At 49.0% G+C, this 22,723-nt stretch overlaps 1 protein-coding gene across 7 annotated transcripts in view; it reads left to right on the top strand.

The window, feature by feature from the left end:
* LOC127681705 (calmodulin-binding transcription activator 1) overlaps nucleotides 1-22,723 on the top strand; it is a 49,531-nt gene that overhangs the window by 12,182 nt on the left and 14,626 nt on the right. The window contains exons 1-12 of one of the 7 annotated variants that reach the window (XM_052178253.1): nucleotides 5,104-5,159; nucleotides 6,487-6,638; nucleotides 10,564-10,760; nucleotides 11,122-11,200; nucleotides 11,836-12,151; nucleotides 12,517-13,043; nucleotides 16,808-16,995; nucleotides 17,679-17,925; nucleotides 18,800-18,871; nucleotides 20,064-20,084; nucleotides 21,367-21,560; nucleotides 22,576-22,650. In XM_052178253.1, the coding sequence (XP_052034213.1) occupies nucleotides 6,501-6,638; nucleotides 10,564-10,760; nucleotides 11,122-11,200; nucleotides 11,836-12,151; nucleotides 12,517-13,043; nucleotides 16,808-16,995; nucleotides 17,679-17,925; nucleotides 18,800-18,871; nucleotides 20,064-20,084; nucleotides 21,367-21,560; nucleotides 22,576-22,650 (2,054 nt within the window). In that variant the 5' untranslated portion in view covers nucleotides 5,104-5,159; nucleotides 6,487-6,500. Of the gene's footprint in view, nucleotides 1-5,103; nucleotides 5,160-5,201; nucleotides 5,381-6,131; nucleotides 6,208-6,486; nucleotides 6,639-10,563; nucleotides 10,761-11,121; nucleotides 11,201-11,835; nucleotides 12,152-12,516; nucleotides 13,044-16,807; nucleotides 16,996-17,678; nucleotides 17,926-18,799; nucleotides 18,872-20,063; nucleotides 20,085-21,366; nucleotides 21,561-22,575; nucleotides 22,651-22,723 lie in introns of those variants that run through there. The other 6 variants (XM_052178251.1, XM_052178252.1, XM_052178250.1 and 3 more) reach the window with 6 other exon arrangements.

The following is a 22,723-nucleotide window of genomic DNA, read 5'->3' as shown; positions in this document are numbered from 1 at the left end:
ATCTCGCTGCCAGGCCTCTCGGCCAGCACTGTGTAGTGACATCATCTCTTTACCTGAGCTGCAGAGAAAATAAATAAATAAATAAATAAATAAATAAATAAATAAATAAATAAATGGCCGGCAGCCAGGAAAACACAGTTTTTTTTTTCCCCGTCCGCCTTCCAAGTCAGCTCCACTGCGTTTTGCCCGTTTCATCCAATCCCTCTCTCTGCTCGCTGAAGGAAGCAGTAAGAACTGCTGGCTGGCGCATAGATCCACTGTGGCAGTGAAATTTGCTGAGTCCTTGGCCAGCCGGTAAATGACCTCATCAATAACTTGGCTCCCAGGTCTTAAATTAGAAAAGAGTACTCCTTCCACCAATGCTCGCTCCGCCTCTGCCAGATCCCCGCGTCAATCCCGAAAGTTCGTAGTCTCGCCATTAGTGGGATGGCATATAGAAGAGTAAGTGTGTATTGTTTGCTGAGTTTTTCTCTTAGGACAGAGGGCAGGACGGGGAAGGGCAGCTGGGTTCAGTGGAAAGAACAACACTTTGGATTCCAGCCTGTGTTCAGATCTCCGTCCTGATCTTAAACACAGCATGAGCTTGGGTAAGTAAGCCTCGGCTCTCTCCTCTCCGTGAGGAGGGAACCCCTCGGTTGTTGGGTAGATGGGACTTAGACACTGTCCCTGGCTTCTGGAGCTACTCCACACAGCAGCTCAGCAGCTGCTGTTACCGCACCGTTGAAAGTGCTGGCTGAGCTTCCCAAGCATCAGAAGTTCGCAGGTGGACTGGGAAAAGGGCAACATTAGCTAAGTAAGGCCCAGAGGCATGGAAAATTCCTCCGTGTGTTTGGAGGACAGTGAATTGGGGGTTGGGGGAGGCACCAGAAAACAGACGGAGTGACCTGGAGAAGTTGCTGAAGAGTATGCTACAGTGTAACAAAAAGTTTAATTCCATATTACAGGTTCCAGGAGAATGATTTAACTTAAACATTTTTTGGATACATTTTGAGTGTTTTGCTTGCATATAAGTGCATCACATGCATGCAATACTTGTGAAGGCCAGAAGAGGGCACCCGATCTGTTGAACACCCACTCAGACAGCGTGGTCAGCCATCCAAGGAGGGGGATATGGGGTCCGAGACTGACCTAAAGCTGGAACATGCTCACACACCTTGTGGATGAAGCAAGCTCTAACCACTTTATCTTTTTCCCTGAACCCACTTATACCTCCCCCAAGACAAAATTCTCTATGTAAGAGAAAGATTGCCTCTTAGCCATGTTACATATTCTTAAAAAGAAACAGCATAAAACATATTCTTCAAGAACATTAAAATTATTACACAGAAGGAGAATTACAACCGGGTTTATGGAGTATGTATTCTTTTGAAACTCATACCTAACTACACATTTCCTGCCTGTGGAGAGAATTCTCCACAAGTTCATCGTAACCCCAAAGCAATAATGATTCTTTTGCCATTTATTAACAAAGTACAAGCAAGGCAGTTCAGAGTAGCAAGTGTTTCCCTGAGCTTAGCTGACAACAGCTTGAACTTACCAAGGCACACATCATCTCTATCTTGCATCTTGTTTTTGAAGTCGTGTTCAGCTAACCTGGCTAATCACCTGTTCTCGGCTCTCATTCTCAGAAATACCTGTTCTTTATTTATAACCCTGTCTTTTCAGGGTGCACACTGAAACCTGTGACTGCATCCCTAGATCACAAGATCCCAGAACTCAGGCCTGACCTGGAATGAAATGTTTCCTTTGATCAATATCTTGTTACTTTCTCTTCCAAGTACAGTTACTAGCTTGGGAGGCATGGAAGCTCGTAGTCTTCTGCAAGGGAGGGGCACATTCTGCTCTTCTTTCTATACCTACACCGTTCTGGCAGAACAACCTAAGCCATCTTCTAAACTTTCTGTCAACTACCCTACCTTCCTAAAACAATTTATGCCAGGAATTCATCTAAACAGCATTATATCATGAAAGTTCATCTTCATATTCATCTATAGGAAAATTGCCCAAGAGAGTGGGCTGTCTCCCAGGAAGCACTCACACTAGACTATGGGCAATGAGGGGCTCCCTGCACTCAATCCCATCATGCCAGATTCAGGAGGCATATAGCAAGGACAGTCACGAGAAGGCACAGCAGCAGCAAGATGTTATACAGAGAGGACACCCCCAGGACTATGCCTCTCCAAACTACATCCATTGCAACTGTGCCAAATAGTGCACTATCTCCAGGAAGCTCACCTGCCCTCCATAGTCCCTCCTGCATGGCATCTGCCACAAATCTCTGGAACCGGGGTTACTGATGGCTTTGAGCTGTCATGTGGGTTCCCAGGCTGGGAACATGCGTGTCCTCTGCAAGAGCAACAGTGCTCTTAATAGCAGAGCCGATTTTTAATGTGCACGGGTGTTCTGTCTGCATATACGAATCACTTGTATCTGGTGCCCAATGAGACCAGAAGAAGGGATTGTCTGTAACTGTCCCGAGTTACAGACCGCTGTGAACGGCCATGTGTGTGCTGGGAAGCCATCTCATCAGTCCTGGGCCCTGGTGTTTTAAATGATTGGCTCTCCTGTCAGAAACCATTCAGTATCGCCATGAGAACTGAGCTCTAAAGCTTAAAATAGGAGGTACAACATCAGGAGCAGGCAGCGGAGCGGCGGCTCAGGGTCTTTTTGACACAGGCTCCCCCCTCACTGATGGCGGATACTCAAGGCCCTGGATGTCTCCACTTTCCAGTAGCAGATTCCATGTTTTCTAAACTTAGAACCTGCTGCGGGTGTCTGATTTCTTGAAAAATTTTTCTTTAAGCCTTTGGTATAGCTTAGGCACTTTAAATATTTAGGGATATTTTCAGTGAATCCCTTTGAGAGTTAAGAATTCCTATCAGAGAGGACAAAGAAGTTCCCTGATTGGCTGCATGGTGTTTTGCATGATGGGAGAGGCTGGCATCAGGTACATCAAGCCCCAACTACCCGTTCTTACTTGTTGTTTTATGCTTCTTTGAGACTGGGTCTTACTGTGTAGACCTGGCTGGCCTGGAACTCACCACGTAGATCAGGCTAGGTCTGAACTCAGATCTGCCTGCCTCTGCCACCTGAGCGCTGAGTTCCAACGTGGGTGCCACCACACACAGCTCCAACAAGCCGTTCTTTATTCTTGGGCGGTGATTGATTGGCTGTGTGATGTTTTCCTTCTGACCTTTGTAACCACCAGTGAGCCATGCCTAGGAGTGGTTTCCTTTATAGTTATAGCTTTCAATATTGTTGGAAATTTAGGAACTGGGGTGAGAATGGCTGGACGTGTTACTGTCCCGGCCCCTCTGTGTGCCTTTGGGGTTCTGGCTCCTCTTCTGCAGTCTGACTTAGCTCTGGGGAGTCTTTGCAGCCTGTCTCCTGTTGCCAGTGCTATGTCTAGGAAACACTGTTTCTTTTCACCTTCCATGGGATGGGGTGGGGTGGGGTGGGGTGGCCCGGAGGGTATAAATGAACATTGTAGTTATTTTCAGCTATTAGCATTGAGTCACGTTTTTTAAACATAGAACAGAAGCATTGCTAATGGGTGCAAGTGTCTACATGTATACAAGTGTGCACTAGCTCTGTGCACTGAAGGAGCCTCAAAGCTGAAACCCGGCGGCCGTGAGTGTACACAGCACCCAAGTCTCGGTTCCTAAACTCTCCAGTGAGAGGACTGGGCTCCACGTCTCACAGGGACTGTTGCTTCTAAGACTGGGTGACACAGAACTCAGTGCCCTTCCCTGTGAACACAGACGGAAGTTTAGTTCCTTGCTTGCAAAGACTACATGAGAAAAATCCCAATGTAACAAGCAAGTCCAGCAGACCCTGCCTAAACCAAACTGGTCAAGGGTCACAACATCTACACACCATCTCTGACTCACTGGGACTCCCTTAGGATCCCACAGATCCTGTCTAACCAGCAGGCGATCCTGCAATGGAAGGTCACATGCAGAATATCCAATTAGGATTTTTTGTAATTATGGAAGTCGAAAATAAGAGCTACTAAAAGTCACAAATCCAAGGACCCTAAAACAGAAGCAGGAAAGGCACACTAGTGAGTGGTGGGGTACAGTCAGGCTCAGGCCTGTGGTTAATAACAGGGCCATAGTGATGCCACTTTATCTTAACACAGGCATTATATGAAATGTTAGTATTGGGGAAAACTGGGTAAGACCTATGGGAGCTTCATGGTCTTTGCTATGCATATGTAAATAAAAGCATAAAAATGTGTATGCACACATACATTAAGTAGACATTTAAAGGCCCCATAGCTTTGGCTCGGGAGAAGGCCTCAGTGTGATGGAAGTTTACACTTAGAAGTCTCCTCACTTAGACTTTCGTGTTGGATTATTTAATCCATACAAGGTAGTCCTTAGCGCCCCTGCCTTACAGATAAGAGAAAGGAGGTGTCAGGTGGGTCACAACACAGCTGTGCCCCACCAAGAGCTCTGGTCTCTCCTATGTTCATTCTCCTAGGCACCGATATCCTGTCAAAGAAGGCTACTTCTGCAAAAAAGTGGGTTTAGGTAGAACACGGTCCTCACGAGAGTGTGTGTCAGCCAGTTATTTACCTTCTGTGGGGAGGGCAGTGACAGCTGAAGTACCTTTACTTTCCTGAAGCCATGAGGTAAATAGACCAGCTGAGAGACTTGTAAAGGCAGAGACTCACAGCTGGGAGCACATCCCACCTTGAATAGAAGCTGGTCAGAAACATCGGGAACACAGGGTGGTGTTTGGCTGCGTCAGAGAGCCAAGTAAGGGTGGGTGTGGTTGGATCTTAATGTCTTCAAGTACTGACAGGCCAGAGTTGGCTCTGCACTTGGGGAAAAGGTGTGGGTCCCAGTTCTCTTCAACAGAGCTGGTGTGGGTGCGTGAGTTTACTGGGAAGGAGTCTGTCAGACTGTCACCCAAGCATGGGGTGGGAGAGGGGTGTTCTTTCACAGTGGAAGCATGCCAGGCCTGAGCCAGGCTCCTTGAAATGTGGTCCGTTTAGCATCCCCGGCATCCTCTGAGAACTTGTGAGAAATGAAACCGCTGGGCCTGTCTTTCTCTGATATTTCCTTCCTGGGGCGTTTGAGTGGCAGAGAGAGGAGCCACCCTTGTGTGCCGCTGTTTGTGAAGTAAAGCAGCTGTACCTGCCTCCCGCGTTGGTGAGGAGCTGGGGCTGGGAGTGGTAGTCTCTGCCTGTGTTCTTTCTTGCATGTGAGCCGCCCCACTCACCAGTCTGGGGTTACTGTTAGGGTGGCAGGGGACACCAGCTGATCTACCCCTTCAGGGCTTTCCTGGGACTCAGGTGGCCGTGTTCCGAAGGGATCTGCGCCTTTGGAAGTCAGAGCACTTCCTTGGGGCATAGTGTATTCTGAGCATGGCCGTGAGTATGAACCAATGCATCCTGAGTGCCTCCTGCGGAGAGCCGAGAGTTAGGGCTACTGTGGTTTCTCTTGCTGTGCAGTTAGCACGGGCCGCAGGGTTCTGACAGCCCACCTCAGCGAGCACTTACCCTCTTCCTCTCAGGCCCACCCCAAGGCCGCTCCCAGCGCCTCAGGCCCTTTGTTTCTGGCTTGTGTATCTGGTTTTTCTCTTCACACTGGCCACACTTAGGGGTCACCTTTCCTGACACTCTCAGCTCTGTGCCCACCCCGCTGTTCCTGGTCACACGCACCAGCTGCCTTGTTTGCACACTCTGATTGGACTCCACCAGCCAGAGACCTCAGCGCTGTGGGCACCCCTGGCACCGTATTTACCAAAACCTGTGGCGTTAATAGAGGCACCGGTGACTTTCGCAGTGATCTGGGGTCCTCTTACTTCTGCAGCGCATCCGGATTCTCCCTGCATGTGTGCTGGCACGCGGGCTGGGGTGCGGGGGTGCCGTCTGGTCTTTACTCAGTGGTATAGGCTCGTGCTTTCTGAATTACCGTCCCAGGTCCTACAGTGACGGCCGTTGCTTTTTTTAGGTAGGATTGGACTGTGTACCTGATGCTGACTGAGAGTGTTAAACTCTGTAAGGGAGCTCACACCCTCCTGCCTCCTTTCTCGAAATCTTCCCCCACTAGCTTATATTACATCATAGCCACTTCCTGTGTCTGCCCTGGGTGGTGGTGGTGTAGTGGTGTGTGTGTGTAGTGGGGAGGGTGTTCTGTCAGATCTCAAGGTTTCTGTGGGGAATTCCACATAGTGACGCAGGAACCTAAAATTGAGGTTGTTTGTTTTTTGGTTTTGTTTGTTTGTTTGTTTGTTTGTTTGTTTTAACATAAAGGGATTTTTTTTTCTGGTCACTATGGGATTCTATAAGCATTCCGTTCTGGTGTGCAGAGACAGCCTGCCGGCCTGCCTTGCTGGGGAGATCGGCCTGCTGGAGTCCCTCACTTGGCAGAGCCGCTGACAGTCTTTTGGACACCAGACTCACAAGCTGGCATAGGCCACAGGTCAAATGCTTTTCTTCTAGAACTCAGCCTCACGCCTCCCGCTCTGCCCTAGATAACCAGTTCAGGATGTCCATCCTGGAGCGACTGGAGCAGATGGAGAGGAGGATGGCCGAGATGACCGGCTCCCAGCAGCACAAGCAGGCGAGCAGCGGAGGCGGCAGTGGCAGCGGCAGCGGGAGTGGCGCCGGAGGGGGCCAGGCCCAGGTAGGCTCTGCCGTCCGTCCGTCCATCCGTGGCGGCGTCTGTTTGCAATGCTCTGTGGTTCATCTTGCACGAGGCACCTGGTCCCAATGCCCTCCCTAATGCTACTGATGTCCTTGTCCAGGGCCCTGCTTCATGGTGCTTGGTTTGCATGGTGTGAAAGAGGCCTGGGTGCAGACTTAGCAGCCCAGTTCTCAGCTGTTGTCTCTCTTGGTCTCAGATCTCACTGTGCTCCCTGGCAGTTGGGAGGAACAGCCAAGGGGCGATGCCCATCTGCCGGAACTCTGATTTAAACCAGTCCCTCTCCTTCTAATCTGTATCTCATGCCAGTCCGAGAAATTAGAGCATAATCAGTCCAGCAGCCCTCACGCCTTTTCATAGCCCCCGGAAGACGAAATCAGAAAACCATCCGAGCACTGTTGTCCAGTGAGCCGTGGCGTCAGTCATCTCTGGCAACACGTTTCCTTTTCTTTTTAAATTCTATTTTCTTCATATCTGTTATGTGTACATGACACATTTGGGGCCCAGGGGCAGCTGTGTGGAGTCAGATCTCTCCTAACACCTTGGTTCTGAGGATCGGACGCAGGCTTGTCACTCATGGCGGCAAGTGCCATTATCCACTGCACATACCAGCCCATACTGCACAGGGAATGTATTGCGTGGCCACACAGGGAGATGGCCAAGTATTGCGGATAAACTTCTGTTCCTGAAGCTTCTGAGGACATCCCATCTAGGAGCTTCATTTTGAGAAAGTCTGAGAATAAACTTTCCTAAAACACCCAGAGATAGAAGACCCGGTAGGATTTCTTGCGTCAGCTACCAAGTCCTTGCTTGTCTGGGAGACACAAGGAAATCCCCTTCCTATTCTTGACTTCGAAGGATGGTTTCCTGTGCAGGATTCCTTCTCTCTCCTTCTCCTCAGTACCCCTCTTTCTGTTGTTTTGCTTTGTTTTGATTTTGTTTGTGAGGTGAGGTCTCCATATAGCCCTGGCTGGCCTGGAACTCACTATATACACCATGGTAGCCTTGAACTCATTGGAGGTTGGCCCCCTTTGCCTCTTCACGGCTCGGGTCAAAGTTGTGTATCACCACCATGCTTGGCAGAATTTCCTCTTTTGTTTGTTGGTTTGGAAACCTTGAAAATATGAAATATTAGCAATATTTTAATTTACTTCTTATTTTATGCGCATGGGTGTTTGGCCTGAGAGAGAGAGAGAGAGAGAGAGAGAGAGAGAGAGACAGAGACAGAGAGACAGAGAGAGACAGAGAGAGAGAGTGAGTGTCTGTGTGTACCATGTGCATGCAGTGCCTGAAAAGACCAGCAGAGGGCATCAGATTTCCATGGAACTGCAAATACCCAGTTGGGTGCAATCATGTGGGTGCTAGGAATTGACCCTTGCAAGAGCAGCAAGTGCCCTTAACTGCCGAGCCACCTCTCCAGCACCAATATTTTTAATATTAATATATTAATAACAGATGAAAGCAAAGCATTAAACATATCTCAGATTTTCTTTTATGTCTCCCATTGGTGGTAGAGGCCACACGTAATAAACTACTGTCAAGACTAGCCTAGAAGACAAGGGTCTGCCTGCCTCTGCCTCCCAAATACTGGTATTAAAGGCCCACGCCACTATATCCAGCCCAAGATAGCTTTGATTTTCACCTAATACTACTAAGTTTTGTAAAACAAGTAATCCTTATATTGCTGTGAGGGTCAAATGATAGATTTCCGTGAAACCCTTTTCACATACAAACACCACATAAAGGGAACAGTTTAGCGCATTTTTTTGAGCTCAGCCATATGGCAGTCAGCCCTCTGTGATCTGATCCAGTGTCAGCTACAACTACTTGTCTCTCCAGTAAATGATGGCGTCTCTACTACATACAACAGAGACAGGGCCATTTGTGTGTAGTTGGAAGCGTTCCCTGCTTAGTCACTGACTGATGGTTTCCGTGTCTCTAAACGTGTCTGTTTGGTGTCTACAGAACAGGCCTTCTGCCTGCGTCAGGGTCAGTCTGCTGCATGTCGGGATGGCCCAGCCATCTTCTCTAGAGTGTTTTGACAGCTCTGGTGACGATGACCCTGCCTTTTTAATTTTTGGAATTTTTTTTAAGATTTAAAAATAAAGAGCATTGAAGACTGGTGTCATTTCTGTCCTATTTGGATTATGTGGCTTTATTGCCAGAAAATAATAGGCTTTTACAATCACACCAGAGGTGGGGATTAGGCTAGATGTGCCATTTGGCTAAGAGTGCACTGAACAAAAGACTGTCCCCTGGGACTCGGCTTGTTGGGGCTATGAGCTGTGATTTTTATCCCTCTCCTTCACAGCAAGGAAGGCACATGACGAACTTAGGTTCTGTGGACCCTTACGACTTGTAACCCTTACGTGCATCTCTCAGGGTTTCCTGTGTGTGCCCCTTTGTAGTTTGTAAGAACTAAAAAAGGGGGGACGCTGGAGGGCTGGTTCCTTGTTAAAGAGCCCTGGCTGCTCTTGCAGAGGACCAGGGTTTGAATCTCAGCACCCACATGGCAGCGCACGGCTATAGTGCCAGCTCCTCGGGCCTCTGTGGGCTGCAGGCACACACATGCGCACAGAACACGCCTACACAGGATTTCTTTTTAAAAAGTTAAAAAAAAGTTTTTTTGGGGGTACTTTTAAGTAGTTTTAAGTTTTAAAAAGAAACCAAAATCCACACTGAAGTGACACCACATCTCTTGGGTTTAGAAGAAGCAGGAGTCAGCTGTCGGTGTGACCCAGATGGGAGCCGCTTGCTGCCTGTGGTGGCCACTGCCATCTGGAGCCTAGAGGGTTTTCAATAGTGTCAACTCCCCTGAGACACGGCAGAGTGTCACAGTCACTATAGCTGCTCTGAGGATGAGGATGGCGAGTCACCTGTGCGTCCATGTCACACAATGCTGTTTCACTGGCTCCCCTCCCCCAGCCCCTCTCCCCCTCCCCCTGCCGCTTCTGCTGCTTCTGCTTCTCCTCCTCCTCTCAACTTAAAATCCTTTCTAAAATGTAACATTTCAGTAAAATAGAACTTATGCATATATCAAATTAATTATTACCCATGTGAAGCTATGGTTTCTTAGATCCAAATATAATTATGTTATCTCCCCCTTCCTCTTTCCCCCTCCCCCTTCCCCCTCCCATTTCCCTCTGTTGCCCTCCCAGACTCCCTGATTATTCTCTTTTAATTCCATGGCCTCTTTTTTTCATTGTCACTATATGCATATGTGTATGTGTACATATATACGTACGTACATACATACATACATATACCTAACACCTGCTCAGGTTATATAGTTAGTTGCTTTCAAGGGCTGACCATTTAACTGGTCATTATGCTCTGTCCTAGGGAGACCATCTCACCATTCAGAAATTGCCTGTAGTTCTTTGTGTGGGGTTGAGACCTTTGGCATGTCTACTGTGTTCCTTTAAAAAAAATTACTAGTGGGGGGCCAGCAAGATGGCTCCTCAGCTAGGATTCTGCTCTTATGACGGACCCAACTTCAGTTTCCCAGCACCCTTGGTGATGGCTTGTGTAACTCTGCCCCAGAGAACCTATTTTCTGGAACCTAGCATCCTATTCCAACCTTCTCGAGCATACACCTGTACTCATGCACACATTTGAAATTAATATAGATGTAATTAAAAATACAACAAAACTGTGTGTATGTGCATGCAAGCCAGAGGACAGCTCACCTCGTGGGTTCCAAGGGATCAAACTCTGATCCTCACTCATGCTTGGCCGCAGGAGCCTTCACCCTGGGAGCCATCTTGCCAGCCCCGTCTCTAGTTCTTAAGGTTTCTTTGTTTTCACTGTTAACATGTTTTCTGCTGACTGCTGCTTGTCATTTGTCTCGCTTGCGTGGAAGAGGGCCTGGGACCCCGGATGTAACCTGTACTTTCTCATGACGTAGTGTGCGTCGGGCGCCGGGACCCTAGGGAGCTGCTTCGAGAGTCGTGTGGTTGTTGTCTGTGAAAAGATGATGAGCCGTGCCTGCTGGGCCAAGTCCAAGCACCTGATCCATTCGAAGACCTTCCGTGGAATGACCCTCTTACACCTGGCTGCTGCCCAGGGCTACGCCACCCTGATCCAGACCCTCATCAAATGGCGGTAAGGCCAGGCGCAAAGGCCTCGGCCATCCCCAGTCTCTGTTTCCTGGGCTTTCCCACTGGTGGCCAGGAGTCCGCTCACTCAGTGTGTGTGATGGCCCGTAAGCCAGGGCTTTTTCCCAGGACAGGTCCCCGGAGATTTGTACGGTCTTGTGCCCTAGACTACTGAGTGAGACATGAGATGTTAGCCGTCCTGCTTCCTTTGGGCTTCTGTCAGATGGAGTCCAGTCTGCCCTTAGAGTCTAGTCGTACCAGAGAGGCTAGGTGCCCAGTTTGGTTTCATTTTCACGGGTTCTGTGTTGTCCTGGTGTTTCCTCTTGCCACGGGCTAACGTGTGGTAACCTCTGTGCTATCCCCGACAGCACAAAGCATGCAGACAGCATTGATTTGGAACTGGAAGTTGATCCTCTGAACGTGGACCACTTCTCCTGTACTCCTCTGGTAAGGAAGAGGTTTGTTAGCCGGGCAGTGATGGCGCACACCTTTAATTCCAGCACTCAGGAGGCAGACACAGGCAAATCTCTGAGTTTGAGGCCAGCCTGGTCTACAGAGAGAGTTCCAGGACAGCCAGGGTTACACAGAGAAACCCTGTCTTAAAATGAATGGAGGATGGATGGATGGATGGATGGATGGATGGATGAGGTGGCTTGTTTAGTCCCCTAACCATCTTTCTAAACTGACAAACACAGGGACTCCAGACCCCAATGGGATCTGAGAATGTCACTTAAAAGATGAGACTCAAAACAGTGTGATGGTGGTGTATATACTTCTAATGTAAGCTTTCAGGAAGCCCGCAAGTACAAGGCCATCCTTGGCTACACAGTTCAAGGCCAGCCTGGGCTGCAGTGAGACCCTTTCTGACTATAATACAAAGATAAATTCTAATCTGATGTAGGAAAGCGAATTTATAAACTCTGGGGGAGTGTCAGACACGCACACCGTTATTTCTCGTTGGAGTCGGACAGCTGTGATGGCACCATTCACCCAGGGTCCCCACTGAGAGTGCCAGCAGAGACTGGTGTTTGCCGTGCACAGCCCTCCTGTTGAGTTCCTCCATCTGTCTGCCTGGCTTTTAGATGTGGGCCTGCGCCCTGGGGCACTTGGAAGCGGCTGTGGTGCTCTACAAGTGGGACCGCAGGGCCATCTCCATCCCCGACTCTCTGGGACGGCTGCCTCTGGGAATTGCCAGGTCGCGGGGCCACGTGAAGTTAGCAGAGTGTCTGGAACACCTGCAGAGAGACGAGCAGGCCCAGCTGGGACAGGCCTCCCGGATCCACTGTGCCCCAAGCGAGGAGCCAGCCACAGACAGCTGGATGACCCAGTGGCAGAGGGAGGCCATGAGCCCTCCAGAAATACCCAAAGGAGTCACCGTCATTGCGAGCACCAACCCAGGTACAGATTCACGAGGGTTTCATCCCGGCTCCCACCGGCTCCCACACTGGCTATCTGCAGCTTCCCTTAGAAGAGTCTGTAGGAGACTCACGTGCATTTAAGGGTTGGTGGGAGGGGGCTACTTACTGCTTCTGATTTTCTTTTAAAAATAGTGCCCCTCCCAATATGGAAAGTCTGTTTAGGAAACAAGTCCTTTCAGAGGAGGATTGCCTGAGTAGTCTCTGCTGCTGGGGAGTATTTATGCCTCAGGACCATGCCTTGGGCTCCAGCTCCGCCCTCCTTATCTCCCAGACTTAAAGTGTTAATTCTTTAGGATTCCTACTTTCATCACCTGACCTGACTGTCCTTTCTACTGTACTTTTCAGAGCTGAGAAGACCTCGGTCTGAACCCTCTAATTACTACAGCCCCGAGGGCCACAAAGATTATCCGGCTCCCAAAAAGCATAAGTTGAACCCCGAGTCCTTCCAGGCAAGGCAGGAGAAGCTGCTCTGCACTGCACTGAGTCTGGAGCAGCCAAGTATCAGGAAACAGAGCCCTAGGCCTAAGCAGTCCTCCCCCGAGACAATGAGCCCCAGTGAAGGAGTGAGGGAGCGCAGCCGGGAAGACTCCTCCCCTCCCTCTCCAGACACTGCAGCAGCCCACGCGTCTGCACCTCAGCCTGTAGTAAAGTGGAGTTCCAAAGATCTTTACGTTGGTGTGTCTACAGTGCAGGTGACTGGAAATCCGAAGGGGACCAGCGTAGTAAAGGACGTGGCGCCTTCACAGGTGCGTCCGAGGGAACCAATGAGCGTCCTGATGTTGGCTAACAGAGAGGTGGTGAATACAGAGATGGGGGCCTACCGGGATAGGACAGAGCACGAGGAATGCTCCCAGCCCATGGACGATATTCAGGTAAGGCTGCTTGGGTAAGCCTGCAGAAGCTGGAGCCTCACGGTGGCCGCGAATGTCACCGTTCAGTTCTGAAAGTCGTGTAGTCTTTGCACCCACACACACCTGACCATCCCCATCCCAGCAAGGGTTAGCAGTCTGGCAATGTTGAGTTATCTGCTTCCCTGGCACCACGAATGGGGCTTGACCACAGGTCCTTAACTGACCCTCCCTTCAGTACCAGCCCCTCGAGAAATAAACTTATAACACTAATAATTAGTGTCCTGCTTCCTCGCATCCAGAGTGGCAGCTTTGCTGTTTTCCGTACTGGTTATAAGAGTCAGGGCCCTAAAAATAGCCGGCAAGGAAGCCTGCAGACAGGATTTGGATTATCTGAGTGACTTTGACCAGCAGGGCCGTCATCTAGCCATTGTGAAGGGCATCGGTGGCCTGAGGCTCACATGGCGTGTAGTGAAATACCTCCAGGGCTAATTACTGACTGCCCTTGTGAACATAGGAAGCAGAATCCTCTGGGGGGCACTAAAGTTGTCACAGACTGAACAAGGCACCTGGCTGCTAGACAAAACCCATCAACTCAGACACGCTGAAGCAGTCAAAAGGGGCGTGGTTTTCTATGCTCTGTTCCAAGCCCTGTTTCCAGATTCTTCTGGTTGAAGCATCTCTGAACTAAAGGGAAGATAAAAAGTACCCCACCCCCACCCCTAGCTGGGATGGGAAGGCCACGCCCCTGCCAGCCATTCCTGGAGAGGTGTGTCTGCTGAGTCATGCCTGAGCATTGTACCCTGAGGGGAACTCTCTGGTTTTCTGTGAGGGACAAGAAGCCTGCATTCCCATTACACAGTGTAGCCCTGGCTCCTGGTGGATGGCAGACCCCACCACTGATTTACCAACAACCGTGTAGCCAGGAGGATACCTGCCAAATTAAATCAAACGATACTGTTTTGGCTTCGTGCACGTTAGGCAAACCCTCTCCACTGCGCACAATCCTCAGCCCCTTTTAAATTTTATCTAGAGACATGGCCTCATTAAGTTCCCAGGCTGGTGTCAAACCTCCAACTTCAACCTCTCAAGTAGCTAGGGTTAGAGATGTGACTCACCACACCCAGCCTAAGTCAAATAAGGTTGCAGACAAAAGACTGGTAAGGTTGTTTGGTTTTGTTGTTTTTCCTGTCAAGAGCTATGTGGTGCCTATTCTCTGGCCTTGGGGCTCACACAGAAACTGTTGTAGCTGTGGCTATGCCATAGAACATATAAAAGGAACCGTGGACAACGTTAAAGTGACTAGCGTAACTGCGATGTGGTGGTGCATAGCTCGCTACAGTCTACCTGGTCCTTGCTGCAAACAATTCCTGCCGGCACCTGCAGTGGCTACCTTCCTGCTTGGCAGGAAGAAACCAGCTGAAGCAGGGGAGGGGTGTGTGTGGTTACTTCTGGTTCAGTTGGAAGGCGTCACACATCTTGCCGGGGAAGGCAGGGCGGCTGGAGCACGAGGTACCTGCTCTGTGCGAAGCGGTCAGACAGCAGCTAGGTGTGGTGCTGTTCAGTTTCTGCTTACGCAGCCCGTGCCCCCAGCCCACGGGATGCCGATGCCCATTTTCAGGGTGGATTGTCTCTTCTAGTTAAACCTTTATGGAAACACTGTCATAGATGGTACTTCATTGAAGAAATTTTATCTTAGACATTTAAAATAGTTTTTTGGGGGAGAGGGGGGTTGTGGATCCTGATTTTTAGATTGTAAAATCCACTTTAGCCAACTTTAGAGAGTTGTCCGACTGTCAGAAAAGTCTTAGGTCAGCCCTGCTTCCTGCATCCATTCCCGGTGTCCCAGCTGCACTGTCCACCCAGATCTGGTTTCATTCCCAGAACTTTGCTTCTCTGGAAGCGTCCTCTAACTGGGATGTAGTCTTCGACGTCTTAGTGTTGTAGTGACCAAAATACCTGGTGTAGAACGGGCTAAAGAGTTTATGGCCGCGGGAGGGCATGGCAGGGACCCACCAAGCGTGCTCAAGTCCCGGAACTGGAGCTATGCCTTCCAAGGCCTGTGCTAACAGCATGTGTCTTAACTCCCCTGATGCTGTGAGAAAGTTCTCTGACAAAGTCAGCCTGCGGGAGGAAGGTCTGTCTAGCACATAGTTCAAGACGCAGCCTGTAGTGGCTGAGAGGTCAGGGCAGCTCAGAGCAGCTGCTCCCCTTACAGCCGAGTCAAGAGACGCAGGCGGGTGAACGCTTCCCTGTGCCCAGTCTGCTGTCTTCATGGTACACAGACCGGGATACCAGTCCAGAGAACAGTCCGCCCACAGCAAAGACTGGTCTTCTTCATAAATGTATGTAATCAGAATAGCTCAGCAGACATGCTCAGAGGCTTCTCGCAGGTGCTTCTAGATTCTGTCAAGTGGACAACACTGTCACCCTACTCCTGTCAGCAAGACCCTACTTACTGAAGGTTTCATAGCTGGGGAGCCGGCGTGCAAAGCTCGAGCCCATAGCACGGTAACTTTGAGCTGCCTTCGTGGTAGGAGGGCAGGCTTTCGCCCTCTTTGGAGTTCCTCTTAGAACACCTCTCCGCTGAGCCAGAGGATCCGGTGAAAACCTAAACTGTTTTGGTTTTGACTACCATTTTTAAGATGTGTGCAAGGAATTTTAAAAAGACACCTCCGATCCTAAATTTTATTTTTGCAAGTGTGAGAGTGTGCATAGACATGTGCTGAGGTCTTCTCCCAGTAGTGTTGTAAGGCAGGGTCTCTCGGTGAGCCTCCCAGAATCCTCCTGGTTCTGCCTCTCCTGCACTGAGATTGCAGGCCCATGTCTCTGTGCTCTGCCTTTCTATGTGTGCATGTCAGGGTTATGCTCCTGCTCACGTGCTGCACAGTGCTGCTTTCCCAGAACTGGGCCATAAAGCAGATCCAGAAGCAGGTGGGCATAGCCAAACCGAGGCTCAGCAGATTGCTGTATCCATAGCTCTGGGATTTCCCAGACAAGGAACGAGGGACTGGCCGGATACTGGTGAAGGAAGATAGCATCTTAGAGGCTGGCAAGCTCTCACTCCATGGGGAGAGAGGTTGATGATCTTGCAGAGGGACTAGGTTTGGTCTCAGTGCCATGCCAGGCGGCTCTCAACTCCAGTTCCAGGAGATCCGACACCCTCTTCTGGACTGTGAGCAGCTGCTCTCACATGTACACACACACACACACACACACACAGGCACATACATAGACACACACACAGTTAATTCAAAATAGATATGTAGGGCCGTCAGGATGATAAAACAGGTCACAGGTGTTTGCCCTCAGCCTGCTCAAACTGAACTTGGTCTCCTGGGCCACAGGTAGAAGGAGGGAACACATTCCTGCATGTTGTCCTCTGGCTACATGTGTGCAGACACATAAATAAATGTCACCTCTGGCCACATGCGTGCAGGAAAATAATGTCATATTTTTAAGGTCCTGTTTTACCTTGGAACCCCCCTCCCCACACCAGGTATGAAGTCTATAACTGATATATGCTGTTGATAGCAGACAGTGGGCCCAAGACAAAAAGTTCTCTAAGATATCATCAAGGTGCAAAGCCAAACTATGATTGGGAGATAATCAGAACTCAGGGTGAGTTTCACCCTAACTTAAAGTGATATTAGAATGCATAGTGTAGAGGTGTATGTTGGCTCTCTTTCCAACTTCCATGCCCCTCTGTGTCCTGTACAAGGTTTTGAAGGTTTGTTCTTTGTCTTGTTTTTCCTAAGCTCATGTGTTCTCTGACCTTCTGGTTGCAGGTGAACATGATGACCTTGGCGGAGCACATTATCGAGGCCACACCAGACCGAATCAAGCAGGAGAACTTTGTGCCCATGGAGTCCTCAGCCTTGGAAAGAACAGACCCGGCCACCATTAGCAGTACAATGAGCTGGCTGGCCAGTTACCTAGCTGATGCTGACCGTCTGCCCAGTGCTGCCCACATCAGGTTGGGAAGACTTGGGGTCAGGGATCCTCTGACCAGGATAAAGGCCTGGATTTAACTGGAGGCAGGAAGGCCAAGGGTAGAGAGACTTTCCCAAGGAGAGCACAGGGCAGTGCGCCACTTCCAGACCCTGGTTCTGTCTTCTCTCCATCTGTTGCTTTCTCCCACATCAGTGTTTATAAGTGTTTCTCCCACATGTCATGGGACTGGAGAGATGGCTCAGTGGTTAAGAGCACTGATTGCTCTTCCAGAGGTCCTCCTAGTTCAAGTCCCAGCAACCACATGCTGGCTCACGACCATCTGTAATGGGAGTCAATGCCCTCTTCTGGCATGCACGTGTACATGCAGATAGACCACTCATACACATAAAATAAATGTCTTTTAAATGAAGAGCTGATGCTATCTCAGGATATGCCTATTTCTGCTAAAGTTTCCTAGAGGCAAGGTAGTGTCCTTAGTGGGCTTAGTACTTAGCACAGTGCTAAACTGATAATAGGTGCTCAGTAGGAACCTCACCGAGGTGCAGCCAGTGTCAGGTGTGTTTAGCTACCCACACACAGTGGAAGCATCTTACCAGCCCAGCTTGCTTCAGGTAGATCCTGTCTTGTCTTATTAATTACTGGAGTATTAATTACTGGATGGTGACGGTAGTTGCTAACCATCTTCTCTTTCTCCCCTTGTCTTAGGAGTGCATACACTGAGCCCCTAACTCCGTCTTCTAATGCCAGCTTGAGCCCTGCGAGCTCTCCAGTCAGTGAAGTGGCTTTTGAGAAACCCAGCCTTCCCTCTGCGGCAGACTGGTCAGAATTCCTGAGTGCGTCCACCAGCGAGAAGGTGGAGAATGAGCTTGCCCAGCTCACTCTGTCCGACCATGAGCAGCGAGAACTCTATGAGGCAGCCAGACTTGTCCAGACAGCCTTCCGCAAGTACAAGGTAAAGGAGGAGCACCCTGGCCCCTTTCCCTGTGGTTTGTGGTCTGATAAAATGTCAATTGGAAGATGTTATATTATGTTGTATTATTATCATAATAACTTTTAGGAGCTTTAGTCAAATACAACCAGTGGGGTGGCTCTCACCATCTTACTGTTGGTAAGCTGACACCTCAGCCCCAAGGGACATATAGCCTAAATCAGGACCTGAGGACTGTGGACTGCCTGAGCCCCTAGGGACCTGAGGACTGTGAGCTGCCTGAGCCCCTGGGAACTCAGTCATCATTTTAGACATACGCTTTTATTGGGATGGGGGTGAGACTGGGTGGGGCTCTGTTACCTTCTACACACTCCTAACGAAATGTATCACTGTCCAGAGGTGTTTAAAAAAAGTAGTCTGATTATTTAGGAAAGACCACAGTGAGCCTGAAAGATCAGTAGTGCAATACCTAATTTGTTAAAAACCTCTTAAATGAGTATTTTTAGGCCTCTTAACATACAAATATGGTTTGACTTTTAAAAGCAAAAATAGTTGGATATTTATTCTGAAAATTTATTTTTCTTAATTTATAGGGATTGTTGCCGATGTGGTTTTAATATAACCTGGGTTTTATTTCTTTTGATGACAGTTATTTGAGGGTGTCAGATCCCTGGAACTAGAGTTGCAGACAGTTGTGAGCCACCATGTGGTTGCTGGGAATTGAACAAACTCAGGACCTCTGGAAGAGCCAGTGCTCTTAACCACTGAGCCTTCATTTCTCCAGCCTCCATATGTTGAGAATTCTTATGTTAGTGTATTTGACATGAGTAAGGTTTTAGCTGTTTGTATGTTGACGATTCCTGGGTCAGTTTATTGATCCCCCTGCTTCACCTTTCAGGGCAGACCCCTGCGGGAACAGCAGGAAGTGGCCGCTGCTGTCATCCAGCGCTGTTACAGGAAGTACAAACAGGTAAACTCAGCTGTGCCCCAGCCGTCCTGGGAGGAGGAAGAGGCTGCTCTGCAGTTTGGCAAAAAGCCCCACCCATCGCTCCTGATAACAAAGGCTTAACTTGAACTGCTGTAATTAAGAACCCTAGGGAAAGAAAACAGCAGCCTGCCTCCAGCTTTAGCCAGTGGAGGCAAGAACAACTGGCAGGCCTGTCTCATGGAGGCATTGCTGCCAGCCTGTGGGGGAGCCGGACCTCATGGGGGGCCAGGAATACCAGTTTTTAGGATCCCTGTAGTCTCAGAGCCACTGCAAACAATTGTATTGCCATTCACACAGCAAGAAGCAGGCTTGGGAAAATTAAGTTAGAGTTTATAGATATCAAGGTGGTTATAAAATACTGAAACTTCCTCAGTGACTTTAGACTCAATGGTAAACCCTGGTCTCTTTACTGGGAACAGTGGCATAAGCCTCTTGTCCCAGCACTCAGAGACTAAGACAGGAGGGGGGCAAGTTCAAGGCCAGCCTGGACCCACTCTTATACACACACACAAACACACACACTGTCGGATCTGGAAAAGTTTTTACAGAGAAAACCGTGGACTTATTCCTTGGACGTTGAGTGACCCTTATGTTGTCATGGGAAGGATATTGCATGCTAACTTGTATAATAACTACAGAGTAATCTGGGGTCCTGTGCTGTCCTTTTGACCCAGGATTTTGGTTTCTAACAGGTGTTACTGTTGTTTTTCAAACTTCTCCTTTAAACTCTATGGAGGGCTGGGAGGCAAGGGTTCCAGCTCTGGCCAGTTGAGTCCCAGATCCCAGACACTGAGGTTTATTATGTAAAACGCTGACACCAAGGTCCCTTTGTCTCTGGTCCCTTTGTCTTCGTGATTGGTGAGCAGGCTTCAAGTTAGCACCAGATTATGTCACATACAGAATGAGATTTCAAGTCTGTGATGACAACAGGTATTTAAACAAAAAGAAGAAGAAGAAGATCCCTGCTGAGTGAATGCTGTATCTGGCTAGGGAGATGGAAGTGGTGAGAACTGTAGGAATGGTATTTTGGAAGGTGGAAGGCTGCCTTCTTGTTGCTTTGGATCTGGGTTGGGAGTTGTACTGATTTGGGGATTTTTTTTTTTTTTTTTTTTTTGGTTTGCTCCCTGTGTTTGGTAAACTAACATTAATTTGTATTTTCTGTTTCTCCCCCAAGCTGACATGGATAGCCTTGAAGGTAATGATCCACCAAGTCCTCTCACAAACCATTTCACCAGTCACCAATGTCATACCTGTCACCAACCACAAGGAGGGGTCATTAAGATGGCACAGGCACCAAATACTCCTTTGCTAAGGGAGCCAGACACGCCAAATCTGTCCTGGGGGACTTGTGGTTTTTTTAGTAGAGGAGGTTCGGGCGTTAATAAGAGGTTAATAAGACCTTTCCATGGCCCGGGCAGTCCATGACAGCTGGTGACTTGGGACCTAGTGAATATTAAGCAAATACCTAATTTCTGTGAAGGGCTTTACCATGGCCCCAGGAACCAGAATATGCACTATGTTCAGGACGCAATGACTAGATCTGCAGACGCTCCGTCAGCTGCAGTGTTCGTCCCTTACAGGACTTTTGGACAGGTGGTGAGGAATCTAAAGCAGGTCAAGGGAGAGCAGATTTGCTTTTTGGACATTCTGAGAAGTCAGTTTCCTTTCCTAGTGTTACAGCACAACTAGTGCCGTGGGTAGCCATGGGGGAGGGTTCGAAGTGTTGGTCCCTTAACAATAGAAAGTTGCCACAAGCAGGGAGCTTCGTGTGGCGTTGTCTCTGCATCAGAAACTCTCACGTGGCATGGTGGCGAGCTTGTGTTCTTACGGCCACAAGACTGATTGAGGAGCCATGCCTGGCTGCTGGCCCTTCCTCAGATCTGAGGCTGTGGAGTAGGTTGGTCAGGGCCTCTGACATGGCTCCTCAGGAGCCCACAGCTCTTAACAGCCTCCCTTCCGTTCCCAGGCCCACTGTGTGTGTGATGAGTGGTGTTACTCTTTTGTAGGATGAAACGGCTTGAAAGTGTCAGCGTTTCATGATAAGCCTTGTATTTGGGACCTTGTAACTCCATCAGAAATTTGTGGCATGGAGCAAATTAGTTAGAAAAAGGTGCTGACTGCTAGGTACCTCTTTGTATGAGTGGAATCAAGAGACAGAATTAAAATGTTTCTAAATTGGATAGTAAATTCTCATCTTAAAATATAGCTTAAGTTTCTAAGTTTTAAATGCCTTTGGAAATCTTGAAGAGAGGCAGAAAATGTTGCTGTGTGAAGATGGAGATACAGTTGCCCGCAGGCCATCCTGAAGGTAGTTCTTTGCATTTCGGAAAAGTACTGGAAGCTTGCTATTGGCATCCAGAGTTGGCCGGCTCCTAGCAGAGACTAGGGTAGGAAGGAAGGAGGGGCTCTTACCTCCTAAGCTTGGAGGACTTTCAACTCTTGTTATTACTGTCCTATTCCTTCTGTGTCCTCCACAGTATGCACTTTACAAAAAGATGACACAGGCGGCAATCCTCATCCAGAGCAAATTCCGAAGTTATTACGAGCAGAAGCGGTTCCAGCAGAGCCGGCGTGCCGCAGTGCTGATTCAGAACTTCTACCGGAGTTACAAGAAGTGCGGCCGGAGACGGCCAGCCCGCAGGACCGCGGTCATTGTGCAGCAGAAGCTTAGGTGGGTCGCGAGCCTGCAGGGTTTGACAGAGGATCTGCCTGGCACGGTAGCTAGACCAGCCTCTGCAGGGCCTGAGGCGTGGCAGCACCTTCCTCTCAGCAGAGTCCAGGTGCTGTGACTTTGACTAACAGGGCCTTTTAGTTGTTAGTTGTTGTTCTCTCTTTGAGGTCCTCTTTCTACCTGCCACATGCTATTGTTTTCATGTCTCTGGCTAACTTCAGTATAGATGAGAATTTGTCAGGATCAGAGTCTGTACTTAAAGAGTTGTTCTGCAGTGTTCTGGACATTGATCTACTCCCTAATTACCTTGGGAGAGGACAGCTTGGTGATTTCAGTTCAGAGAGTAGCAGTAAAAACAGAAAATAGACCAGAGAGAGAGTATCAAGCCCAGAATTAACTCCTAGCCTGAAGAAGTCTGGCTAACACCAGGCCTGTATACACACACACACACACACACACACACACACAATGGAAAAAACCTGGGTATGGTGGTATACACTGTAATCTCAACCCTCTAGAGGCTAACTTGCCTATAAAACAACCCTCTGCCTTACCCAGACACATGAAGGAGCTATAAAGGCAGATGGAAAGACCATCTTACTTTTAGTCTTCATAATTGTCTCCTTATGAGAGAGAGCCATGCCTGGCATGCACAGAGCCCAGGGCTCTGGATCCTGCAGCACGTAAGTGGTCCGGGAATTGCACACCTGTAGTGCCAGCACTTGGGAGATGAGGGCAGGGCATCCGGAGTTGAGAAGTCTCCGCTACACTGTGGATTTGACACCAGCCTGAGAAGCATGAGACTCTGTCTCAAACAAATTAAAGAAAACAAAACAAAGGTTTGGGAGGGTCCCAGGCTGCTCTCAGCACTGTGGGAGCAGTGAGTGCTTTGCAGTTGGATTTGTGACACCTTTCAACTGAAAGTCTCCTCCAGCTGCAGCGCAGGTCGTTTCCGGGTCTGCACTGTCAGCTTTCTGGGACCTTTCTTGTGACGGTCATGTTCTGGCTTTTTCAGGAGCAGTTTGCTGACCAAAAAGCAGGACCAAGCTGCTCGGAAGATAATGAGGTTTCTGCGTCGCTGTCGCCACAGGTACACCAAGTCCTTATCTATCGTTGTGCTCAAAAGGAATAATAGAACAGCCCCAACCTTACTAACCATTTGC

The sequence above is a fragment of the Apodemus sylvaticus genome, chromosome 3, assembly GCF_947179515.1.
Source record: "Apodemus sylvaticus chromosome 3, mApoSyl1.1, whole genome shotgun sequence".
NCBI lineage: Eukaryota > Metazoa > Chordata > Mammalia > Rodentia > Muridae > Apodemus > Apodemus sylvaticus.
The sequence above is the reverse complement of the archived record's forward strand: the minus strand, read 5'-3'. Positions and strand labels throughout refer to the sequence as shown.